This window comes from Marmota flaviventris, chromosome 7 (assembly GCF_047511675.1).
Source record: "Marmota flaviventris isolate mMarFla1 chromosome 7, mMarFla1.hap1, whole genome shotgun sequence".
NCBI lineage: Eukaryota > Metazoa > Chordata > Mammalia > Rodentia > Sciuridae > Marmota > Marmota flaviventris.
Window position 1 is genome coordinate 54,474,634 of NC_092504.1, and position 27,375 is coordinate 54,502,008.

Below are 27,375 nucleotides of genomic sequence, written 5' to 3' on the forward strand. Positions count from 1 at the left end.
CTTTCAGTGTTTGTCTTATCATTAACTACTCTAAATATTATGTACACCTTAGTTATTTGTCTCTTTATAATTTATCAACTTTATTGTAAAGTAAATGGCAAAATGCACTTTTATTTTTTCTCCTTTACTACAATTTGTAAAATTTTCATTTTCTCATAACAGTTATGTAATTTGAGGAGATTGGTGTGATAGTACAATACATATATATATATATATATATTGGTGTGATAGTACAATACATATATATAATATATAATGACAATGCCTGTATCACCTCAGGCATTTATGAATTCTTCATATTGGGACCTTTCCAAAACCTTACATCTAGCTATTTTAAAATATACCATAAATAAGATAATGTGTATTTTTCAGATTTTTGATATATTTTCCAAATATCTGATCCCTGTAAATTACAGAAATTTCTGGGAATCTAATAGCAAATGGTAAGGAAGCTCTTTGTAGCAACTAGAATTCACATAGATCTGACAATCGCCAATGTGGATGTGAATCTTGTTTCCAAAATTTCACTACCACAATAGCCTTTCTTATTGGTCATGATTAGTCTGCTAATTATCCTTTTCTTTTCTTCGTTTGCCTGTTCTCTTAACTTTTCTATTGACACTGTCATTATCACTTATTGTGAATGGAGAAATCATTTAGCCAAGGGTTGGACTTTACAGAATATTCATTTCTCTGCTTGTGGAATGGAGAATTAGTATATTTGGTTCTAAACTTTGAATATAATCAGATTTTCTGTCTACTAAGAAGAAAGTAACCAAAAGCATCCTTTGAAAGATCAAGTAATGAAGTAGTAGAAAATGCTTGCTTTCAAATTATGTCATGAAGATATGATATTCATTAAATATACATTAATTCTTTGATTCTTTTAAAGAATATGCTTTTAGATCTGTTTATAATTATAAATCAGTACAGCCTACTAATACAAGAGGTACAAATTAATAGGTACTCATTAAAAACGCACAATTTGTATTCCTTGATACGTGTGCAACATACATTTTTTTACTGTTCTGTCAGGCAGCTGTGGTATGGAGACTCATGTCCTCTCAGGAAGTTTTCCTGAGAACACCAGTACCATTGGGGTAGACAGGAAACACTTCCGGTTTTTCCTTCTTACAAGAATTTTCACACAATTTCTCTTTCTTGCTCACAGTCTAACTTTCAATGCAGAATGAAAGGGTGTTTGGGGCAGAGATTGTGCTACATTGTTTTTCTGCATATTCAGCACTTTCCTGTGGGTCATGTTAGTCCCTTTTCAATATTCTTTCAGAGAATGACTGGTATTTTCTTATGTGTTAAGTAAAGAAATTCTTCATTTAATTGACCCTATCCTCAAAAGTCCCATCAAAAGTCCCTATTCTTCTGTAACAAAAATGAAATTCACTTACTTGTTGTGGTATAGACATGCAAGAATTCAAACTTATAGGTATCTTTGATCCATTTCAGGTAATTCTGACATTGTGAGTGAGTCATTTTGAGCAAGAAAGAGAGAATCATACCTGATGAAGATGTAAGAAAGATAGAAACAACTAAATGGGAACAGGTTTACTTTGGGCAGAGGTTTGGCTGGTCTGCAGTGGAGTCCTCCAACAAAATGAACATTTGGTAGGGTTGGGAAAGAAAACTCTGAATCCAGTAGGTGTGAATGAGCCAGATATCTGCTTTGGCCACTGTCTCTGATAATATATTGGACAGGAAAAGGAAGATTAAAGCTGTAGTCCTACAACTATTGGCAAGTTGTCATGTAAATACACATATGCCTGGTGTCTGAAAGGACTTTCAATAATGAAGGTGAAAATGTTTAAAAGTTCATATAGTTTAATAAACCTACTATGTGTGCATGGAAAATATGTATATAAGTCTGTTTATTACATATATGTTGCTTATATTTACATATCTGTAAATTGTGTCATATAAAAATATATATGACACAATCTGAGAAAATGTGGGGAACAGACTATGTGTAATCATTTCTTTATTCCAAATCTTAAATATCATCATAGTAATCCAGCTGGTATAGAGGTAACCATGTATTTGTTTATCCTCTAAATCTGGAATGATAATAGACACAAATGTAAACAAATATGGTGAGTTATATATTCATTCAATGTATGAGACTAATAGAAAGAACTTTCCAGCATTCTTCCATCTCTTTTGTACAATTCAGAGGAAGAACTCTGATCCTTGTTTCTGCAAGTGAACTGAAAGGAGTTTGAATATGATTTTTGCTCTTTATATCTTCTACTGCTTTTAGTTCATGTTAGGAGCTTGCAAATGTTTATTATATAAAAATAATTTAAAGGAAGAGATGGAAGTCGTTAAGAATATATAATAGAAATCCTTTCACTCATTTTTTTACTTTACAATTTAAAACACAAGACTAATAATTTGCATTTCTATGGTTTAACATTATATGCCTTAAAGAGAATGAATTACACACCCTTAGTAAAGAAATATGGACATGCTAGAACCACAATTATAGGCTTCCTAATCTGGGACTAAAACATTTTCACAAAACCGAGAAGGAATTCATTAGGCAAAATGACAAAATTGTTTCTAATTTAAGAATCTGATTGAACTAAAGGAAAACAATTTTCTGGGTGCTACATAGACAGTTGTACTAGAGAAATATGTGCATAAGTCCTCAATCGTTGTGCTTATATTCATCAAGACATTTCCTGAAGTTTAAAATTAGTTTTCAAAAATAAAGAAAGTGAACATTGCAATAGTAAACTGTATTCAGTTGCCTAAGGAAGTCCTCAGAGTTCCATGTGTTGGGTATATGCATCCCTGGTGTGTCTTATACAAGTGATGGCCAAAGCTTTCTGACACTTCAATGTACATTTTTCTTCCATACTTTGAGTTTATTAAGTGAAAGTTTTAAAAATAATTCTTCTCATTAGGGAACAGAAATATGATAATAATGGGAACACAAAGTTGAGAGAATGATTCTCTAAAATTGGCTCACTGTGCTGACCCTGAACATGCTTTATTTTCCAAGAAGCAATTGACCTGTAGCCCTGCCTGGCCTAAGTCGACAGGATATGTCACATTCCTCAGGAAAATACCTGTTAACTGCAGGAAAATGGAGACTCAAGATAATGTTAATGGGAGGAACCCAAGAGACACTTGTCTTAAGATCCTGAAACTCTGGAAGATAACAATAGTTCTTCCTCAATGTAAAATATGTAAGAATATGTGGTTAAGAATCCAATTAGAAGCTGGGCACAAGGCTGCACACCCATAATCCCAGGGACTCAGGAGGCAGAGACAGAAGGCTCATGAGTTCAAAACCAGGCTTCGCAGTTTAGCAAGGGCCTAAGTCACTCAGTGAGACCCTGCCTGTAAATAAAATACAAAATAGGGCTAGGGATATGAGCTCAGTGGTCAAGTGCACTGAGTTCAGTTCCAGGTTGTAAAATAACAACAAAATCCAATTGGAACTAAACAGCATGGGCCAAAGTGACCTATAGTTGCCATGACAGTCAGTTCTTCAAAGTCTGATGTCACCCTGCTCTCAGTCAAAATCCAAAGGTGGACCTGGGCAGAACTTACTGGAAACTTCTCTGGGATTCCCAATGAAACCCAAGTGCAGGAGAGGCATGTCTTCCTTTTCCTCTCTGAGAGGAACAATTCTCTCCTTTGAGAGTGTCCCCTTTCCCTTTTGCTATATCCCTTCAGTAAATTCATTCCTGTTACTCTGAGTGACATGTCTGAAATTATTCTGAACTGATCACCAGACTCAGGGTTTGAATGGGGTCTTTGCATTGCCTCAGTGTCTCAGAAGTTCCCAGCTCAGTTAACACTATGACTTCATAATTTTGTAAGATTTTTTGGAAGCCATATATGAATTATGGGTTTCTTTGAGCCAACATAAGGCTGGGAAGTTGCTTTTCTGGGAATTCCTGTGTGAAATTCCCAAACAACTGATCATGCATGTTCTCTGCCTTAGCTCAGAGTCCTAATCAAACAACAGCTCCCCAGAAGTGGGCAGAGATGGCCGTGACCTACTAAGCATAAAACAACCTGTTTACCAGAGGATCCCCTGCTACACTGAAATCTTACACATACGGAACCCCTTTTGTCTATACTGCTATAACTAAAGCAAATGCAGGGTATTTCTTTGTTAGAGTCAGATTCTTCTGCTCTGTTCAATCAAAAATCAAAAAATTGATATTTTATATATAAACCAAAAGAAGGAATGAAAATGAGAACATCTAGGTGAACATTTTTAAAGGGCTAAGAGCAAAAATGAATGATCTCATGAAACCAAATATTTCCCACATACTCCCATTTGATAAGAGAAAGCAGGTAGGCATCACTACATTTCTAAAGCCACTGACAAATGACTTTCTTTTCTACATCTTTCAGGAAAGAGGGATGCTGGGGCTCAATGTACAATGAAAGGTAAGCATCACTTCCAGTTTCCTGGAAAACCAATGGAAAGGCAAATCCCAACACTCTAATTTGTGACCTCTGTCTTCAAAGAGGTGAAAGCTACAAAACAGAAACAAATGGCAATATAAACACATATGGTTTAATTTTATTTTCTCAAATAACTTTTCCTTGAACTGAAATATTTCTGTCTCTTATACAGGGAATGAATATCATGGAGATAAAATTTGACTTGACAAAGTGATTTGTGAAAAGTGTTAGGATAGGTAGGACCCTGGCCATATAACCTCCTCTAATGGGAGCAACGGGAGGAGCCAGGCCTAGATAAAATTACTCCCTTTTTTTCTTCTTTCCAGTTTTAGAAAACATCTGGCAACAAAACAGACAACATTTAGTGATGATGAACATCACAGTTGCCACACAGACCAGGAAGAACCCAATCACATCCAAAGAGTAGTACTGGAACCAGGAGAGGTCATGGGCAGCCACCCGGAGGTGTTTAGCTCCTTTGTGGCGCATGACAAACTCAATCCAGAAGACAGCTCGGTCCAGAGGCTTCACTGGCTGATCACGGTGAATTCTTGATAACTTCATAGCATTCTCTTTATATCTAAAGGTGAAACATAAAAGGATCAAAATTGAAAGTAAGTTAATCTGTCTATGCACATGAAGTCAATGAAAGTTTTTCACACGTGCCATATGGATGATTTAAAAAAATTATCAAAGACTTGCCCTGCATATGATTTGTTTTTTTTTTTCTTTTGTCACCATCTAATGTCTGATTTTAACTTATGTTCTGATGTATAAATATTTCAAAAGTGCCCATGGAATTTCAAGAAGGTGAGTCAAATTCATTCCATCAGAGGAAATTGTTATGAACAATTCTGAGTCCAATAAGTGAGAGAGAAAGCACATAATTTGTAAAAGATCACCTTGAAGCTTTTAAAGAGGAATCATATCATGGTGTGCAGTGCTTCCTAACTATTCTCTCTGTATTTCCTCTTCTTTTTTACCCTCTACTGTATTTTCCACTCAGTAACCAGTTTGGGATTATTAAAATATACACATGTAATTATGAAGCCATCCTGCTCAAAATCTTCATATGACTTCTCATCATAAATAGAATAAAATTGAACTCTATTCTTGTACAAGTAGATTCTTATGGGTTAGACACTGGCCATGATTTCTGATATCATTTTTTCTCACTCATTCTGTTTAGGCATATGTGTCCTTTTAGTTTTATTTTTATTGACTTTTTTTAGTTATATGTAACATTAGAAATAGCCTGGGTTTGCTTTAGTTATAGCAGTACAGACAAAAGGGTTTCAGTAGGTGTAAGATTTCAGTGTAGCAGGGATCATATGGTAAACAGGTTGTTTTATCCTTAGCAGGAAAAGCAATAAATATAACTTGCTCTAACTCAGCCCCTAGCACTCCTGTCTTCCCATATCCTCCCCTTGCTTCACTCTCTCTACTCTACTGATCTTTCTGAAATTTATTTATACTTTTTTTAATTAGTGTTTTTTTGCATATAATTGATATTGAGATTCACTGTGATATCGCCACAAATGTACACATAAAGTTTAGCCAGATTTTTTCCACTCTTCTTCCCTTTTCCTGTTCCTGCTTATTCCTCCTCAATATCCTTTGTTCACTCTATTGATCTTTCCTCTATTTTGATAAAATTCTCTCTTCTTTTTTCCCTTTCTCCCCAGATGCACCCCATAATTTTGGATTAAATTGCACATATGAGAGAAAATTTTGACCTTTGGCTTTTTGAGACAGGCTTGTCTCACTTGGCATGATAGTCTCCAGTTCTATGTGTCTACTGGCAAGTGCTATAATTTCATCTTTTATGACCAATACTCCATTATGTGTATACACTACAATTTCTTTACCCATTCATCTGTTGAAGGGCACCTACATTGGTTTCATAGCTTGGCTACAGTGAACTGTGCTACTATAAATATCAATGTAGTTGAATTCCTATAGTATAAAGATTTCAGATCTTTTGAATATATACTGAGAAGTGGGATAAGTGAATCATATTGTGGGTCCTTTCCTAGTTTTTAGTGTTTTAGGCACATGTGTGTTTTCCTGTTCCCCAGTGTCACCAATGTGTTCTCCCTTGACACCTTCATACTTTATAATCTCATCTTGCTTTTCCTTGAGCATCCTTTCATACAATACCCCCAGTCTTGCTTCTTTCTCATGGCTAAGGTCTTGGCCATCATGTCACTCCTCAGAGGTACTTTTCTTGGCCATATTAGCATAGCAGCCCTAGGCATTTCTTCCATTATTTTATGTTGTTTTAAAAGTATTTCTTAATAACAAAATATATGACATTTTCTAAAATAAGCCCCCCAATAGTACAAGAAATACACAGCATATCCTAAGTGATCACCTGAAAGTATCACTATTAACTTGCAGGGATGGTGAAGTAAGAATACCTATGTACCCACTATTGGATCAAATTTCAGGATTTGCAGGTCATATGTAATGCCACTTAGAAGATCCTTAAGAATCAACTAGAAGACTTAAATCTCATAATGAAATACAAACTCAGAAAAGTAATAGTATACAAATCACCACACAAAACACAATAGCTTTTTTAATATACAAACAAAAACTCAGTGAGAAAGAAATCAGAAAAACATTTTTCAACAATACCTTCAAAGAAAAATCAGTAGGAATTAATGTAATCAAGGAAGTGTAAGTTTTGTAAATACAATTTATAGAATATTGAAGAAAGAAGATACTAGGAGATGGAAAGTCATGAATCAGCAGAAAGAATACTGTTGAAATAGCCATCTGGCTGAAACCAATCTACAGATTTAATAAAATCCCTGTCAAAATACCAATGGAATTCTTCACAGAACTAAAATAAAAATCATAAAATTTATATGGAAGCCCCAAAGACCCCAAATATCCAAAGCAATTCTGAACAAAAGGAGAAATGCTGGAATTATCACAATTCCAATTTTAAAATAGTCTACAGAGGCATAGTAACAAAAATAACATAGTGTGGGATAAAAAGAGTCACAGAACAATGAAATATAATAAAAGCCCAAGAAATAAACCCAGACAGCTATTGCCATCTGATTCTTGAGAAAGGTGCCCCAAATACACATTGGAGAAAAGATAGCCTTTTCTAAAAATGGTGCTGTTAAAACTGGAGAGCCATATGTAGAAGACTGCAGCTTAATCCCTAACTCTCACCCTGTACAAGAATGAACACAAACAGGGTATAAGACCTGAAACTTTGAACCAACAAGAAGAAACACTTCAAGATATAGGCACAGGCAATGACTTCCTGAATAGGACTCCTATATTTCTGAAACTTATAGGAAGTATCAAAAAATGTGACTCACCAAATTAAAATGCTTCTGCATAGTAAAGAAAACAACCACCACAGAGGCAGCCTACAGAATAGGATAAAAACTTTGCCCTCTCCTCTTCTGACAGGATTAATATTCAAACTACATAAGGAATTCTAAGGCTTAATACCAAAATATTCTCCAAATAAACCAGTCAATAAATTGGCCAATGAACTGAACAGACAAGTTATGGTTTGAATATAAGATATCCCCCGCATAGCTCATATGATAGTGCAGAAGTGTTCAGAGGTGAAATAATTAGATGATAAGATTTACAGCCTCATCAGCAGATTAATTCATTTGAATGGAAGTGAATGCATTCCTGGTGGTAACTATTCCTAGGGTGTGGCTGGAAGAAGGAGATTACTGGGGGTGTAAACTTGGGCATTATATTTGTCCCTGGATCCTTATCACACTCTCTCTCTCTCTCTCTCTCTCTCTCTCTCTCTCTCTCTCTCTCTCTCTCTCTGATTCCTGGTTCCCATGAGCTGAGTAGCTTTCCTCTGTGGTGATGTTCTGCTGTGATTTTCTACCTCATCATAGGCCCAGAGCAATCGAATTGGCTGATTGTGAACTGAACCTCTAAAATTATGATCTAAAATAAAATTTTCTTTCTGTAATTTAAATTATTCCTGTCAGGTATTTTGGCCACAGGGGGAAAAATCTGACTATAAACCAATATATTTAAAAACGTTCAACATTTCAACATTTTAGCCAACAAGAAAATGCAAATTAAAACTATGCTGAGATTCCATCTCAGCCCAGTCAGAATGACTATCATCAGGAATCCAAATAAAATAATTGTTGGCAAAAATGCAGGGAAAAGGGAATACTTATATACTGTTGGTGGAAATTGGAAGTAGTGCAGCTAACATAGAAATTAGGGTGAAATTCCCTCAAAAAATTAAACATAGAACTACCAATTAATGAAGATATACCACTGCTGGGTATATACCAAAAGGATTTAAAGTTATCGTACTATAGAGATACCTGCATATTTCATTCTTCATGGTACAATCTACAGTGGCCAAATTATACAACCAGCCCAAGTTTCCATCAACAGATGAATGGATAAAGAAAATGTGATATCACACACACACACACACACACACACACACACCACACACACACACACACACACACACACACATGAGAGAGAGAGAATATTTTTGAACCATAAAGAAGGAAATATGTCATTTGTAGGAAAATAGATGGAAGTATACATTTCAGTAGTAAGTGAAATAAGCAAAAAAATCAGAAATACAAATATTTCATGTTTCCCCTCACATGTGGAATCTGGCAGGGTAGGTGATATAAAAGTAACAGGAAGACTATTATACAAGAGGAAAGGGATCAGGGGAGAAGGAGGAGAGATTGTTAAGGAAATGAAAGTCTTTTAGGACATAATGTAAAACTGATATATTCATATTTAAGTCTGATGTTTTAATCTGTATTCGCTTTTTCACTTATACGTTGTTTTATGTCTCTTTTCCCATTCTTTCTTAATTTCTCTCAGAGTATTTTTATTATTCATTGTGTTACGATTTTTTTATTGGAAATGTAGTTTTGAACTTGTCCTTTAAGTGATACCTTCCTTAAACAATAATACTAGCATTAGGTGAAATGAGAGTTGAGTTGAAGACAGTCATTCTACTTGAAACTATATGTATTCCATATAATTTCCTTTTGCAGTATGGAAAAGTTTAATTATTGAAGTTTTGTTTTATCAAATATCATGAAAAAAATTTTATTGTGCTTCTAATATTACCACAAAGTTAAAAAAATCAACCATATGGAATGTTTGGAAAATATTTGCAAACCATATACCTGATGAGACTTATATCCATAAAATATGGAGAAATATTAAAATCAATAATTAAAACATAAATAACCTGATTAAAAGTGAGCAAAAGGTTGAAACTAACATTTCTCTCATGAAGATAAGTGAATGACCAAAAAGCACATAAAATGATGCTCTTTAGCTATCATGTAATGCAAGTCAAGACCACAGTGAGCTACAATCCTTTTTACTAGGATAGCTACAATAAAAGAAACAGGTGATAATAAATGCTAAAAATAATATGGAAAAATTGAAATTCTCTTATATTGCTTGTATGCTGCAAAAATTTTTGCAACTACTTTGAAAAATAGTTTGGCAGATCTTAATACATATAAAATTATCATATGACCTAACAGTTCTAAAACTAGAAATTACCAGAAGACGTGGATACTTATGTTCATACAAATTATACACAATGTTCATAATAATCAAAATTGAAAACAGAAACCTTTATAAACTGATGAATTGATAAATTACTTTGAATATTTCCAACCACACAATGTTATTCAACAATAAAAAAAACAATAAAGGCTGACCCTTGGCAAAGTATGATGAAACTAACAATACTAGTGAATGAAACCATTGAAAAAGACAATAATTTTTATTATCTTTTTATGTGAAATATTCAGAATAGGATGATCTATAGAGATAAAAAATAAATGGAGTTTGCCTAGTCTAGGAGGCAATAAGAAATGACTTCAATGCATTGTCACATTTCTCTGTTGTGATAAAATTTACAAAAATTATAGTATTTAAGAGTTTTATAACTATGGAAACATCAAATGTATTTGAATTTGAATTCACACTTTTTAATTCAGATATAAATGGTATATTGTGTGTTACATATCATTAGAATCTGTGAAAATATTAATACTAATGAAATAATTTTTGAGTAAAATAATTTATGGTTGCAGAAATTTTAAGTATGGATTTAAGATACTGTCATATCTCTATAAGTTTATCATTCTTTTCTTGTGTAGATCCTGTCATATTTAAAAATTAAATCCTCATTGCAAATGGCTCTATATCGCAAACATTTTGTGTATGTATAGAAATGGTGCAGTAATCATTTACCTATGTAATTTATAAGATCAATGCAACTTTGAAATACTTATGATATTTGAAGTTTTATATAACTATGAAATAGTAATGGTTAAACTGGTTGAAAATAGATTTAATATGGATTGAATCTTATGATTCTTTCAAAATTACCCTCCTCCACAGCCACAGCAATGTTTACAACAGCACAATTCCCAATAGCACAACCATGGAACCAACCTAGATGCCCTTCAATAGATGAAAGGATAAAAATAATGTGTCATATATACACAATGAAACATTACTCTGCAATAAAAGAGAATAAAATCATGACATTTGCAGGTAAATTGATGGAGTTAGAGAAGATAATGCTAAGGGAAGTTTGCCAATCCCAAAAAACCAAATGCCGAATGTTTTCTTTGATATAAGACGGCTGATTCATAGTGTGATAGGGAGAGGAAGCATGGGAGGAATAGAGGAACTCTAGATAGGGCAGAGGTTGGAGGAACATGGGGTTATTCATGATGGTGGAATGTGATGATCATTATTATCGAAAGTACAGGTATGAATACATCAATTGGTGTGAATACATTATGTACACAACCAGAGATATAAAAAGTTGTGCTCTATATGTGTAATAAGAATTGTAATGAATTCCACTGTCATATATAAATTAATTAATTAATTTAAAAAATTACCCTCCTCAAAATGGGCTAAAATTTATACTCATTGATGAAAAGATAATCCTTCTATGAATACTACCCAATGTCAAAGTTGTTGTACTCACAAAGGGTCATTAATGACCATCCTCAAGGCCTTGAGAAGATCTGCACTTGTCAGTGTTCTGTATTCCAACCTAATAGCTGCTCCCTTGGCCTTCACATGAGCAATGTTGTCAGCTTGATCCGCAAACAAAGGAATGCCCACCATAGGGATCCCATGGTAAATCCCCTCATAGACACCATTGGCTCCACCATGAGTTATAAAAGCTTTGGTTTTTGGATGACCTAGAATTGATTTAATGTCAGAAAAATTATTAATGTAAATCTTAGAAAGAACATGAGACATGTGTATTAGAAGACATTAAAGGGATCAGTGTGTATTTTAGATGAAAAATTATTATAAACATGACCCTGCATTAATTATTGTTTTCATATATCAAAGGAACAAGCACCTTAGTCCACTAGAGTGCTAACCGAAAACTACATGAAAGAGAGAGTACATGACTTGAGACTTGAATATTGAATACAACATTAATAAGTAGAAAAAATACAATATTTTTTAGTAAAAGAATCAACATGCACTTTTGGAAAATAAGGTCATGAAGGACATGTTAGCATATTATCTCATTAAAAAACTGAAGTGGCTAAGTTTGCTATGTAGCATGTCCAAAGCAGCAGAGAATAGAATGGTGATGGTACTGAATTCAGAGAAAAGACAGACTACACTTCATTATAAAATGTGTTTGCACTTCATAATAAAGATTGTGCATCAATTTCTGGAGAAAATAAAGAGTCAATGTCCATTAAAAAAAAAATCCTAGCTGCCATTTTGAAAGGTATTTGAAATACACCTGCAGGAGAAGAAAGAATAAGTGAAAGACATACAACAACACAGAGAGACAATCCAGGAACTGAGTTGAAAATTCTTGCAGAGGTAATTGCACCAGAAATAAAGATAACTTGGATTCTGTATATAATGACGGTGTATATTAAAATTGCAGCTTTTTGCTTTGTTTTTTCAAACCATCCCTGGGCCTGGAAAATAATTAAAAAGAAGTTGAACATTGTGTTTGATTTTTTTTAAGTAACAAGTATTGAATAAAATGTTTCCTGTTGAATTGTAAGCATCCAGATTGATGGTACTCATGCTTTTAGGACTTATCTCAGAGTCTTACCAAGAAGGTCATTCTGGGGGATCCAGTTGTATGTTCGAGTGTTGGGTCCTAATTTATCTGGCTTCTTGCCTTGATATCTCCAGATGACCTGTTTGGTAAAGAATGCACTTTATTCTATGATTTAAAGATTAATGTTATATCATGTTTGCATTCTAAAAATTAAAGAGATCTTCTAGTTCAACATTTAACACATAAGGAAATAAGTACAATTTTATTAACGAGAATTATGAAAATACAAACTAAAACACCATAATTATATTGTTTTATGCATTTTAATCCTAGATTTCATTTTCCAAATTAATATCATTACGTTTATTTCTTGTGAGTAACATAGATTAGACAGGACATGTATTGTTTAAGATGCTTATTTCAGTTTGCACTGTTTTTTATACATAAAAGCAAACCAGTGCAGTCAGCTACTGTTAGAAATAAATTAATACTAACTAGGAATTACATGTAACTTGTATTTGACATCAATTTATTAAATACTACCTATAAGAAACCTTTTACTTATACTTATGGACCTTAACCCACACTTCTATCAATATTGGTGAATTTGGAAATTCTTTAAGTTTTAAAAGGGAGAACCCATTTGCTACTTACAAATAATTACATGGATATTGAAATAAAGTTCAAAATTGTGAGGTTGCTAAATGTTTTAAAACTGTGTAATCATTTAATGATGCAGTACAAATCTTGTTAGTAGTATTATATATATATCCAAGATGTTTTTATGTCCAGGAACAAAATAAGGAGCTGACTCTGGAAATTAAAAGCAATCTTTATGAACTAGAGTATAATTTCTAAGTATAATTTCATATCTTCTATATGCAATGGGAGCAGCAAAGTAAAATTAGGTCTACAGAAGGAAAAATAATTGGGTGATTAGGAGAAGCCTATATCAGATAGGAAATTACAGAGCAGATGGAAAACACTCAAAGACCACAAGAGTGGTTATGTTAGAAAATGTGGTATTAAAGCATTTATGGAGGTGGGAACTTTTGAATTTCACCTCATGCCAGTCTTGCTTCTGCTTGACTCTTCCTTATACTCTCTGCTTTCTTCTTAAAAGGTATTAGTCTGATGTTTAGAAGAAAAAGTCCTTTGGGGTACATTTCATAATGCACAGGGTCCATTTCAAAGCAGAAATAATCTTTAAACTTTCTCTAATTTTCAGACATTGTCAGGATCCTGTCCACTAGTGCAAGCTGTTTTTTTTTTTTTTTTTTTTTTTTTTTTTTTCTACAAATGCATGTGACTGAGTGGAAATTTGGCCCAATGATTTGGGTAGCCTTTCTCTTCAAAACTCCAGGAGCAGTTTATTAAATAAATTTAAAGTTTTTTTAATGGGTAGGGGATGTATTTTGGACTTACAGTTTCAGAAGTTCAGTCTGTATTGGCAGACTCCATTGTTCTGAGCCAAAGATAAAATAGAATATCATGGCAAGAATCCTATACTTAAGTGAGGGTAAGCAAGGAATAAGGGAAGGCCTGGGATATCTAAAATCATGATAAAATTCAGCCTTCTTCAATACCTGCTTAGCATTATTGTGGTGATCAAGTTATGAGTTAACTCTTTATAGCTTTCTGATAACATTGGCGGTGTATATGGTGCCCTCAGGGAAAGGAAAAGGAAGAAGTAGCAGGGACGAATGTGGTACCTGTGTAAATAAATGCCTGTGATACCCTTACAATTAAATTTCACAATGGACCTGTAAAATATATTCTTTATGATCACAATGTTAATATTAACATGAATTAAACACTCTCTGCTGTTTAGAATTACCACACATATTTTTGTTTAAAACATGATTTCTGAGATGAACTAGAGAGATCACAATAGGTTATGTTTCACAAAGGATGCTTCAATAAGCAAACCCTTTATAAAGTTTAACAGACTTTTTACATATTTGGCCACTAAGAGGGCACTTTTGCTTACCCTTTGTGGAATCTGTGCAAGGGCAAATGCAATTATATTGGCTTTCTCTTCTGGCATGTTAGAAACCATCGACCCCAGAGAAAACACCACAATACCATTTTCTCCAGAACTCTGTACAAATTCTTCCATTTCCTGTGAATAAAACATTTGCTCCATCAAAAAAGATGAAGAGAGAGGGCATACAAGATGTCATATTAGAGGAAGGATGCCTTTTTAGTTTCTCCAAGGATCAAAATAAAAGCAGTGAGAATACTGCTTCTTAGTGAGGTGGGTGAAAGAAGGATTTCACTAAAATTCAATACTGGACAGTCAGAGTGTCTCAGAGACTCAGAAGTTTGGGTTTATTAAACAAACAAGATTACATTGAAACCAAACTGTGGAAGCAGCCAAATCAGTAGTAATGGTTCTGTCTACCACAGAGAAATGAAAAATGAAGGGAGAAACACAGTGGATATTTGATATGAAAAAAACCTGAGATCAGAGAAGCAACATGAACTTAGCTGATCCAGAGGCTCCACTGAGCACATGTGATTTACTGTGTTTATTTACTGCCTGGGGAGAGATGAGGTGGATTCATCTTGAGGTGGCCTTTCTCCAGTCTCTGTTACCAGAAAGAGGAGATCTGAGCAAACACTGCTAGAATGTGTACTGTGTGGCCTAGAGTGTACCTGGGAGTGAAACAGACATAGAAAAGATTTTACCCCAGGGGATTCAAGTCAGAAAAGCAAAGGGGCAGCACAACTTGCTTTTCCTTTGAGCTGGTGGCTCTTGTGACCAGCTGAAGTGGGTGAGAATCTGAACAAGGAACTTATGGAAATGTTCAGGGACTGAGCCCAGGAAAGATGTGCAGGTGAACAGCAGAATGTGTGGAAGATCAGCTCCCCTGTGAAATGAGTAGAATTCTTAGGAGGCTTCTGAGACTCAGACTCCCTACAGAGATAAGCAAGTGCCAGGGCCTAGGTGTGTGTCCATCTAATTTCTTCAGAGTATGTATATACCAAACAAAACCCCTGAGGTCTGATTAGACCTAAGTTTCCTCCATCAGAACTCATCTAATAGAACACTGCAGCAACCCCACCCCAGGAGTGCATAGATCTGGTCTGTGCACACAAATCTCCAACTGACACTTATTCCCATTCCAACCTATGTCATACTGGTAAGAAGGGAAGCTGAGAATTATTTCCAACACCTTCATTCTTAGGCCATTCCAAGTGGTAGCTCAGAGAGAAACACAAAAAGAGGAAGGTGATAACAAAATCCAATCTTTGCTTTTACTCTCAGTACATAGCTAAAAAAAATTGGAATGATAAATAGTTGAGTATAGTCAGTAACCATACATTCTGACAATTTTGGTCACCTCAGTGGAAATGATTCCTTCATTTATCATTAAGAATATTTTTACATTTTCTTATTCTTTCTGTGTGTTTGTGTATTCTTCCATTACTGATTGGTTTATGGACATATATACATTTCTTTCTTTTATTCAGCATTTTTTAAATGTAGCTTTTTTTCATTGCATTGTCTTTTGAGAGTTAGGGTTTTTTGTTCTGTGTATATTTTTTGTTTGTATTTTTTTAATTGTTTCTGTGTCACTCTTTTATTCTCCTGGTTATAGTGAAAATCTATTCTCTATTTTTCTCTCCATTTATTTATTTCTCTTATTTTCTCCTCCATCCTTATAACTCTCATCTGCTCTCTCTTCTGCATTCCCTCTGTTCACTTTTTAAAATTTCAAAATTTTTTCCCTATCTTCCTGTCTCACATTATTTCCTCTTACTGACTGTAATTTTGCCATCTTTAAACTAATTGGTTTATATAACTCTTGATCCCACCGGTAATGTTATTGCAATTATTATTTCTGTGGATGACATAGTTGACACCTGTTTCTTGTCTTAATGTCAGATTTAGTTTATATTTATGCACTGATTAATTGTTGGCAATTGCTGACCCACTTTTTCTGTTTTTTGTAGCAATTAACATTTTAGAAGTCATAATAGAATCCAGGTATTTATTTTAATGCTGTATATTATTTGTATCCAATGTTGTTATTGTTTATTTCTTCTTATTCTGTGAGTAGCTGGATATATACAGTGACACTACAGGTTTACAGGGTAGAGAAGTGCATTGCTGAAATAAATTCAACCAAAATATAGATCACCTTGCTCCACATGAAAATTAATGGCATTCAATCACTAACTATACTTTAATACAGAGAATAATAGAGATAAAAACTCAAACTAATGATAAGGCCTCAAATAGAAACAGCTGGGGTGGGGTTCATGGTTTCCCCCTATGGAAATCCACTGCACAGACAAAATAGAGAGAATTAATTCAAAGGCTATTAGCACCCTACTTATAAAGGAGTCTTAATCCAGATCACTCCAGGACACTTTGGAATTTTTTTTTAAAGCAGGTACATATTATGCCTTAAAAATGGAAGAGGCCTGGGGTTGTGACTCAGTTGTAGAGTGCTTGCCTAGCACAAATGAGGCTCTGGGTTTGATCCCTAGTATCACATAAAAAAACGAACTAAATAAAAGTATTGTGTCCATCTGTAACTATTTTTTTTTTAAAAAGTATGGAAGACAAATATGCATAAAACCCAAAACAAGTCTATAAGAATTATGTAAAAATAAGGTAACATGAAATCACTTAAAAGTTCCTAATTTAGCAACAACTGATGCCAAAGATATTGAAATTTTTAAAACATCAGGTATACAGTTCAAAAAGTAAATTATTATAAACTATAATCAATGAAATTATCATATTTTAAAATGATCAATGAATTATAAAAATGATCAATGAATTCCAAGAGAACACAGAAAATCAATTGAATGAATTAAAAAAATCATTACAGAATATAAATGAAAAATTCAACAAGATAGAAATATTGAAAAAAAACCAAACATAAATCTTGAAAGTCAAAGGTAAAATAAATCAAATAAAAGGTCAGTTGAAAATCTTTATACTACAGTAGACAATACTGAAAACAGAACATCAGATATAAAAGAAAAAGTGGCCAATTTGAATATTCAGACAGTACTAAAGTAAAGAAAATAAGCAACCGTGATGATAATAATTATTTAATGAAAGAGTCCATATAGAAGAAATAAAAAACAAACCCTGAAGTTCACAAATGAGCAAATCAAATGGGAAGAGTAGCTAAGCAAATGAAAAAGAGGACCACATTAAACATAAATGAATCAAAATGACAGGAATTAATAAACATCTCTTTGTAATGACATTGAGTATAAATCATCTCCATTCTTTAATTAAAATATATAGTTTGGAAGAATGGGTTATAAAACAAGACCTAATGATATCTTGTTCACAAACAACACACCTTACAGGAAAAACAGCCATAGGCTGAACGTAACAAGATAAAAATTTATACATAATGCAAATGGAATCAGAAAGTAAGCAGGATTATCTACTCTTATCTGACAAACAGATTTCAAGCCAAAATTAATCAGAAAAGACAAAGCTGGTCACATCATACTGGTAAAATAAATAATCCAACAAGAACATATAACAATTATAAATATTTAAGTCATAAACATGGATCCAACTAATTACATAAGAGACACTAGTCAAATTGAAGCCTCAGTTAGACCTGAATAAAATAATTCTTGGGAATTTCAACATTTTTCTCTCATCTTTTGATAGGTCATCCAGACATAGAATCAATAAGAAATCTTTGAACCTGAAAAATATTATCAGTCAAATGAACTTATGGATATCTATAGAACAATTCATTCAACAGCATCTGAATATACTTTTTTCTCAGCAGCTCAAGAAAATCTTCTCCAAAACAGACAATATTTAAAGCAACAAAGCAACTCTCATCAAATACAAAACAAGTGGTATTCCTTATTATATTCTACCAGATCATAATTGGATGAAATTAAAAATCAACATGACAGAAACATACAAAAACTATATGAACATATGGAGATTGGACAATCTCTATTGTATAAAAATGGATTATAGAAGAAATTAAGGGAGAAATTTAAAAATTCTTAAACTCAACTGAGAATAGTAATACAACCTCTGGCACAGAATGAAGGAATTTCTAAAAGAAAAGTTTATAGCTATGAGTTCCTGTATAATAAAATCATGAAGATTCCACATAAAACCTATTTTTTTCATTTCATGGCCCTTGAAAAAGAAGAACAAATCAATTCCAAAACCAGTAAAATAGCAACAAGGAAAGATAAATAAATAAGAGAGAGAAAACAGGAAAGATAGAAGTCAAATTATTAGTTGGTAGATGACATGATCCTATATCTAGAAGAGCCAAATGACTCCGACAAACAACTGATATTGCTGATAAACAAATTTGGCAAAGTAGCTGAGTACAAAATCAACATACAAAAATCAATAGCTTTCTTATATACCAACAATGAATCTGCAGAGAAAAAAATATGAAGACAAAATAACAACAACAACAACAAATACCTAGGAATAAAACTAACAAAAGAGTTAAAAGACCTCTAAAATTGAAGATTGAAATTATAGAAGACATAAAATAAGATGGAAAGACCCCCCATGTTCATGGATGGGTAGAATTAATATTATTAAAATCACCAACTATCCAAAGCAATATACATAATATATATATATGTAATCCTCATGAAATTATCAATGACAATCTTCACAGAACTAGAAAAGATAATCCTAATATTCATCTGGATGAATAAAAGACACATAATAGTCAAAGCAATTATAACCCTAAAAGCAATGCTGGAGGCATCACAATGTCTGATGTCAAATTATACTACAGAGCTATAGTAACAAAAACTATGTGGTACTGACATGAATAAGACATATTGACAAGTAATATAGAATAGAAAATACAGAGAAAACCACACACATGCCAAAAACATACTTGGAGAAAAGATTGCCTTTTAAATAAATGATGCTGTGAATATTGTAGAAAAATGAAACTATACTCTTATCTCTTACCCTGCACAAAAATCAACTCAAAATGGATCAAAAACCTAGAAATTAGAACCAATACTATACAAATCCTAGGAGAAAATGTAGGGTCAACACTCCAGCATATAGGCACAGGCAATGGCTTTCTCAAATAGAACACCTAAAGGTCAGGAAATAACTCCAAGAGTAGATAAATTGGAAGGTACCAAATTAAAAAGCTTCTGAACAGCAAAGGAAACAATTAGAATTGTGAAGAGATAACTTATGAAATGGAAGAAAATCTTTGCATTATACCTTTTGACAAATTATTAATATTTAGAATATATAAAGAATTCCCAAAACTTTACACCAAAAAAAATCAAGCAATCCAAATAATCAAAGAGAAAATGAACTAAAAAGATGCTTCTCAGAAGAATAAATATAAATAGGTATCAAAATATAGAAACAAAAAATGATCAACATCATTAGAAACAAGGGAAATTAAAACTACACTGAGATTTCATCTTTCACCACTCAGAATACTAGTCATTGAGAATAAAAAGAAAACTAAATGCTGGAGAGGATATGCAGAAAAAAAATTTTACACTATTGGAGGAATTTTAAATGAGTACAACCACTATGGAAATCAGTATGGATAGTTTTCAAAGAGTAAGCATGTAAGTATCATATCACCCAGTATACCATTTCTCAGTATTTACCCTAAAGAATTAAAGTCATCTTATAACAGTGATACATGCATACCCATTTCATACCAGTACAACTCATAATACACAAAGTATGGAACCAGTGTAAGTGCCTGCCAATGGATGACTGAATAAAGAAAATGTGGTATATACACACAATGGAGTTTTATTCAGCCAAAATAACAAATAAAAATATGTCATTTTATAAAAAAAATATGAATGGAATTAGAGTCTCTTACATGAAATAAGTCAAACTCAGAAAGTCATGGGTTGTATATTTTCTCTCATATTTGCAAGCTAGAGAGGAAAAATGGAAAAAAATGAGGGTTGACCTCATGGAAATCAAAGGGATATCAGTGGAGAAAGGGACCAATGGGAGGGAGGTGGGAAGGGAAGGGAAATTCCTGGGAAATTTTATTGGCCAAATTATTCTCTTATATTGTGTACATGTATGATTATGTAACATCAGATCTCATCATTATGTACAACCAAATGGACCAATAAAAATGTAGGAAAAGCAGAGAAATTATTGGTATGTAAACTAAGAAGAGAACAGCATATATTATTAGAATTTGGGAGTTATGGATACTTTTAAATTGACCCAGTCACTCACTTTCTTTGGAAAGAGATGTGTGTAATGTCATAGAAGGCTCCATTAGGCTTACTTGTAGAAATAAGTGTGTGTGTGTGTGTGTGTGTGTGTGTGTGTGTGTGTGTAAGAAATGACATAGAGCCATTAAATAGTAATTCAAGAGATGATGTTAGAAATTATTATATGTAGACTCTTAATTCATAATTTTATTAAATACTAATGTTAAATATTTGTTAAACAAAAAATTGGTTATAATTCTCATTGTTATAGTACTTCACTTGATTTTATTCCATGCAGGTTATTTGGATAATTTTTTAGTTTGGAATTATTAGTACTTATTTTGGTCCTTGTGAGCCCAGAATTAAAGTTACCTGTGCATAGGATTTTTGTACATTTTTATGTTTCCTATCTCTATAGCATTGCATTCCTTACTTTATAATTTGTGAGAGTTTCCCAAGTTTTCCTCTATAATAGCTCATCAAAACTGGAGATGCACAAACACTAGCATTCAGATGATTAATATTATGGTTTGGAATTTCTTTTACATAATTCTAAGGATCCTAACAATCCTGTACATGTCCAGAACTATACTGATCCATAATCAGCATTTTCACTGCATTGGAATGATACATGTACTTGAGTAATCATATCTTTGGGTTATTTATATGTCTCATCTTTTTCCCTGAAATTTTTTAATGATAATGAAGTTCTATGAGAATGAACTGTGTATCAGTGGCTGTAAAGAACCCTTATTTTTCACCTCATTATGAACCATGGGAGCTCTTGCACCACAGTGGGACTTCTTCTGGCCCTTTTATAGAACAGGTCAACTTGTTGAGTAGCTCATTCACATATAGTGGACGTTGCACTACTCCTAGGAACTTGTGACACATCCAGTTCTTTTGTGATTCCAGTAACTAGAGCAAAGTGTACAGCAATATATTCAATATATTTTCTCCCTGCTCAAAATGTTCTTAATCTCATATTGTACAAAGATTTTCTCACTGCTACTGTCTTATAAATATACCCTTTTTTTAAACAAATTAATCCCTGACATAGACAGGTCCCAGTCTTTCTGCAACATTATTTTTAATGGAAAAATTATTTAATCATATGAAAATTTGGAAGAGCATGAAGAAAGTATATAATGTCTAAGAAGATTTGACAAAATGATGTTTGGTTCATTTAGAGATACTGTTTGTTCAAAATTTGAATTTTTTCATTGGAGTCTTTTTTTCTGTTCATGTAAGTACATAAATAGATACATGCACATATACAATGTAAATGGAAGATAAAAATTCAATTGTATATATAAAATTCTTTTCTTCTCACAAAGAATGATATTATTATAATCAGTATTTTGCCTTTTAATCTCCAACTAAACTTGTTTTATGACTCAATGTAGTTAAGGATTTATTTGTAAAGTAATTGTACTGGGCAAGGTGGTACACACCGGTAATCCCAGCAGCTCAGGAGATTAAGACAGGAGGATCTCAAGTTCAAAGCCAGCCTCAGTAACAGCGAAGCATTAATCAACTCAGTGAGACCCTGTCTCTCAATAAAATCTAAAATAGGGATGGGAACATGTCTCAGTAGTTGACTGCACATGAGTTGAATCCATAGTACCAAAAGAGAGACAAAAATGAATATATAAGTAAATAAAGTGATTGTGATGATGTCGTATGTACCAGAATAACTTTTAAGATCATTACTTAAAGTATGACATCACTTAATGTGTTAATTAATTAATGTAAGACATTATTCCAATGTGTATTCTATAAATAACTGCCATGAACACAGATTACATTCATCTGATTTTTTGTTTGTATAATTACAATTGGTATACTGTGACACCCAAGGCTATTTGCATTGTTAAGAGAATTGATACATTTGGATCTTTGACATTTTGACAACTTTCTGTATTTAGCAATACAGAAATTGTCTGAGAATCTAATTATTAATGGAAAGGCAAGTAATTTGTGGGAGCATTACTTTATATAATAAAGATCAAGAATGCAGTGTTTGTAATATTGGCTTGTATTCTAATCTTGTTTATTCTATTAAATAACACCTGCTACTATTATTCCTTATCATGATCACACTGCTATCTACCTTCTCATCCTCCTCCTCCTCTCCCTGCTGTCTTTCACTTTTATTGACCTGGTCACTTTCTCCTACTCTGAATGGGGAAATCTCTCAAGATCAGAGGTTAATGGTTTAAAACTTACAATAACTCTGTCTCAGTTTTTAGTCAGAACTTTCACTAACTTTGGTTTTCTGTTTGTATTGTATTTAACATATCACAAACAACAAAATAATTCTATTGAATATGAGGCTTGAATAAGATCTCAATATGTTGGTGACTTAAAGAGGTAGAAAAAAAAACTCTTAAGAGATCACATAACGGTATGGCAAGTAATGTTTTCTTCTAAGCATGATATTTATTTAAAATGTTTCAGACTCTTCTGTTTCCTCCTATGAAATATTATCCTATTTGTTGACAGAATGATTTTGTAATTGTAAACTAAAGGGCTGTGCTCAGAAATATATGAAAAGAAAACTTAGGTCATCATTATGTTTGCAGTATATATTTCCTATGTTCATTCTGTCGGGAAGCTCTGATGTTGAGGTGTAAATTTTCCAAGGGAGTTTTCCTGAAGTGTCCTCTAATATTGGCATATAGCAGAAAGCTTTCTCAAGGTAACATCCCTATCATGGTCTAAGATGTAGTAATCTGAGTTTTCAGGTGAGTTTTTTCACATCTGGAATGAAGACAAGTAAGGGCCACACATTCATATCACTGAGAAAAGCAATTACTTTAAAGATAAAAGGTTGTGAAGAGCTTGAACACTTACAACATAATTTCAGCAATTCCACATTCTCATTTGATTGTCAAAACTGATGCATTTACCTTTAAGCAAATTGATGGAATATCTGTTCACTAGGTCATTGGCTGAAAATACAGTGATGATTTTTCAGAAATCTAGTTTCTGCTATATATGAAATTGTATCCACTGTGCCTGGCACATATTACCTAATTAATATTATTGGTAATAGAGCTATCATACTGTACCTGGGCAGTCTACATTTACAAGAGAACATCTATGGTAGTTTGTTTCAGCCATATTGTGAGTTTCTATCTCTCAATTAGAATATAATCCAAATTAATGTATACTGCAGTGTTTAGGGTATGCTAAAATGAATTAAATGTAAAAATACCCAAATACTACTATTTCTAAGTGTTAATCCTACCTTTTTGGAATAGTTGGGGTCTTTAAAAGTAGATAACCAAGTTCAGCTTTTCAGAAGGAAAAATAGTTTTATAGAAACAAAAAAAGAATAATTACAATAGCGAATATTGCTATGGATCCTATGTTTGTACCAAGGACATTGTGTATCAGAATTATCTACTTTTTCCAGGTAACACAATATGAAGTTTGACTATTAGTAGATAAATAAGCATAGTCACATGTAAGAACAACCTCATCCATGTTTACATCATTTGTTATCCGCAGTCTTGCAACACTTCCTGAGTGTTTGCTCTGCATTGTCTTTCCCTCTAAAATCCAACTTGGTGACTGCATTTTGAAATTTTTCAAAATGGAAACTTTATTCACATTTCTCTTATGCTTAACTCTTTTCATTGGCTACCCAATGTGCTTCATAGATATTTTAAACTTTTACTAATTATCTGGCTTTCACTTATCTCTCTAGCATCATCTGCACTTTGCTGAGCCTTCTCCTGCTGAACTACTCTTGAAGTTTTTGGGAGTTTCCCTTACTATTGTATGTGCTTTTCCTTTTGTGTCTTCTTCTCTCCCTCAACCCCTTTTCCTATCCTGTGGATTCTTTAGAATTCACCTTAGTTATCAAGGCTTTTAGGATTTTTTAAAATGATCTTTGCTGGAGGTTTCATTAGTATTGTATGATTTCCTTCTGATAACACACACACAAATTTATTACTTGTTACAGTCTCTGTACCCAGATGGAATATAAGGTCTGGTTGATGCAGAAACTGTGTGAACTTTATAACTCTCTATATCCAGCACTTATCTCTGGTATATGACAATTACTTAATAAATATTCTTTGTATTTATTAGAAGAAATGATTGATTCTTTATTATGTATTACATAATGAAGGCCTCAATTTTCCTGATTATTCTCAAGGATGCCCGATATCCTACTTTCTTCTGTGACAATAATGAAATACCATTACATGTGATGGCATAGAAATGCCTGGGTCTATAATTGGAAGAACTCTTTATCTTGCTTTTCATATCTCTGAGTTAAACACTCTGAATTAAGAATGCAGAGTCACTTCTACCAAAAATGTTAATCAAACCGAACAAAACAAACAGGAGAAGATTTACCTTAGGGAGGGGTTTGGCAGGTTTACAGTGGAGTCCTCCAACAAAGTCAAAATTTGGTAAGAATGGACGAGGAAATTCTAAATCCCAATAGGTTCGAATGAGCCAAAAATCAGCTTTCCCCATTGTCTCATATATTGTAGTGGGTCTCCCTGAATGGAGAAAAGATAAAAAAGAAAATGAGAGACATGTACCTTGAATACTTGATATATTGCCTTGAAAATGAGTTGGATTTGTGTAGGCAAGGTGTTCAAATGCACGTGTGTATGTGTGTGTTTGTGTGTTTGCATACTACAATTGATATGTTTTTTAGAGCACACTTTTGCATACTATATTTTATATGTTTTACATATGTTAATATGTACATAAACTAGTTGTATGGGTACTTTCTAGTGTTCCATTAGTATATTTACAATCACAAATAATTAAATTATTAACCTATGCCTCCATAGAAGTAAACACACATTTTATTTTCTAAAACTGCAAAGGTAACCTAAATTTTTAGAATCTTTGTGATATCCATTAACAATCAGTGCTCCCATAACTGTAGAGATATCTTTTCTAGGAGTAGTCAGTCTAATTCTTACCATTGAGCAAACTATTCCCTTGATCCTTGATTCTTCAAGTGAACTGTAATGATTTACTGAGTATGCCTGAATTCCTTATGACCACTACTGGATTTGCCTCATATTAAGAGATTAATAGTATTAACTTGTTAAAATATATACTTTTGAAAGTAACAGCCAGAAAGTTTACACAAATATTAAAATAGATATTGGTTCTAATGCTTAATTTAGTTCATATTTTCTTAAATGGTAAATGCAGTTTAAGAAATATAGAATTATAAGGTGTGGTTCCACTCTACACCAAGATTTTAGGCCTTAATACATGATTTGTTTGTTTTTATCAAAGGAATATGAAATATAAGTTATCATAATTTATAACTTTCTGTGCCTGTGATACAGACACTTTTAACTGTGAAGGAATCTTCACAGCAATGGAAATAAATATTATTTTAATTTCTAACTTAGTAAACAATTCTATTCAAAAGTAAACAATTTCCTCCATGGTACATATATATGATTGTGCTAGTAATACATGTGTATGTCATTAATGTACATATATATCATCATTAAAACATTTAGTGAGATTAATAATGACTGTTTTTAAAGATGAAAATAATACTAAATTGGATACGTAATTGCTCAGAGAAATATTCAGTGATTCAATTTGGAGGTTATTATTTCCTGAAGCATTTTGAATAAGTAATTGCCACTGATTTCTAACTGGCCCTATAATATAAGGGTCCTTTTTGATTGGTGAGATTACTTGTTCATCTTATATTTTCATTCCATCCTTTTACTTACAGAAAAGAAAGTTCTTCTGATTTTATATTCATGCAAGCTCAGCTTCAAAGTCACAGGAAATTTAGGTTTCACAGTACTAAAAGAACCAGCTTACCTAGAACTTCACTGTAAAACTGATTCCATTTCTTCACATCAAATGACTGGAACCAAAAATCAAAATAAAGCATATACATTATGTTTTTAATCCGATCCATGAATGTCATTTGATCACTTAATTCAGACATAACAATGGGCACATAGGAAGGAGGGAATGTAAGTCCCCCACTATACTTTTCATATGTATAGCCAGGAGTAAAGCGGAGAGTGTATACAAATGGTACTTTAAGTAGCTCAGCCAGCAGCTCACCACAGGGGCCAATAGCATCTGAAAGAACAACATCAAATTTTGATTCATGTAGTTTCACCATAAGTTTCTTGTTTAAAACTACATTTCTGCAGAGTTGTTCAATTGTATCAGAATATTTCTTGAAAATTTTTTGCACTAATGAAAAATATTGCCAGAAATCATCTTTTGGAGTATCATAAATCCATTCGTAGATCCATTTGGTGATACGTTCTTCCATTTGTTTTTTACTTGAAGATGCAGGGTAAATCTCAAAATTAATAGAGGATGTTGTGTTGGGATTAATAAGAATGGAAGCTGTTGATGTCAGAACAGTCACCTCATGACCTCTCTGGAGAAGTTCATCCAGGATTGTCTTTAGGTTAATCCAATGGCTGTATTCTGTGGGCCACACCAGCACTTTTCCACAGCTTCCAGAGCTAAAGTAACACATCAGTTGTATCAGCAGAACGACTAAGTTCCTGTTCACAGACATCTTGGTGCAATGTAATGCCTCTTTTACATTACCAGCTCTTCTTTTCTTCAATTTCTCAGGCTTATATGTCTCAGGATAAATCAATCCAAAGTTAAAGTATAACTCC

The 27,375-nt window shown here is 33.1% G+C and overlaps 1 protein-coding gene across 1 annotated transcript; it reads right to left on the reverse strand.

Annotated features, from left to right (window-relative positions):
* Window positions 1–4,743: 4,743 nt before the first annotated feature.
* LOC139706502 (UDP-glucuronosyltransferase 2B31-like) lies at window positions 4,744–27,269 on the reverse strand. The gene is made up of 6 exons (XM_071614798.1): window positions 26,546–27,269; window positions 25,088–25,236; window positions 14,505–14,636; window positions 12,566–12,653; window positions 11,456–11,675; window positions 4,744–5,023 (listed from the first exon to the last, which is right to left on the reverse strand). The coding sequence occupies exons 1-6, from the start codon at window positions 27,267–27,269 to the stop codon at window positions 4,744–4,746; spliced, it is 1,593 nt and encodes a 530-aa protein (XP_071470899.1).
* Window positions 27,270–27,375: the final 106 nt, after the last annotated feature.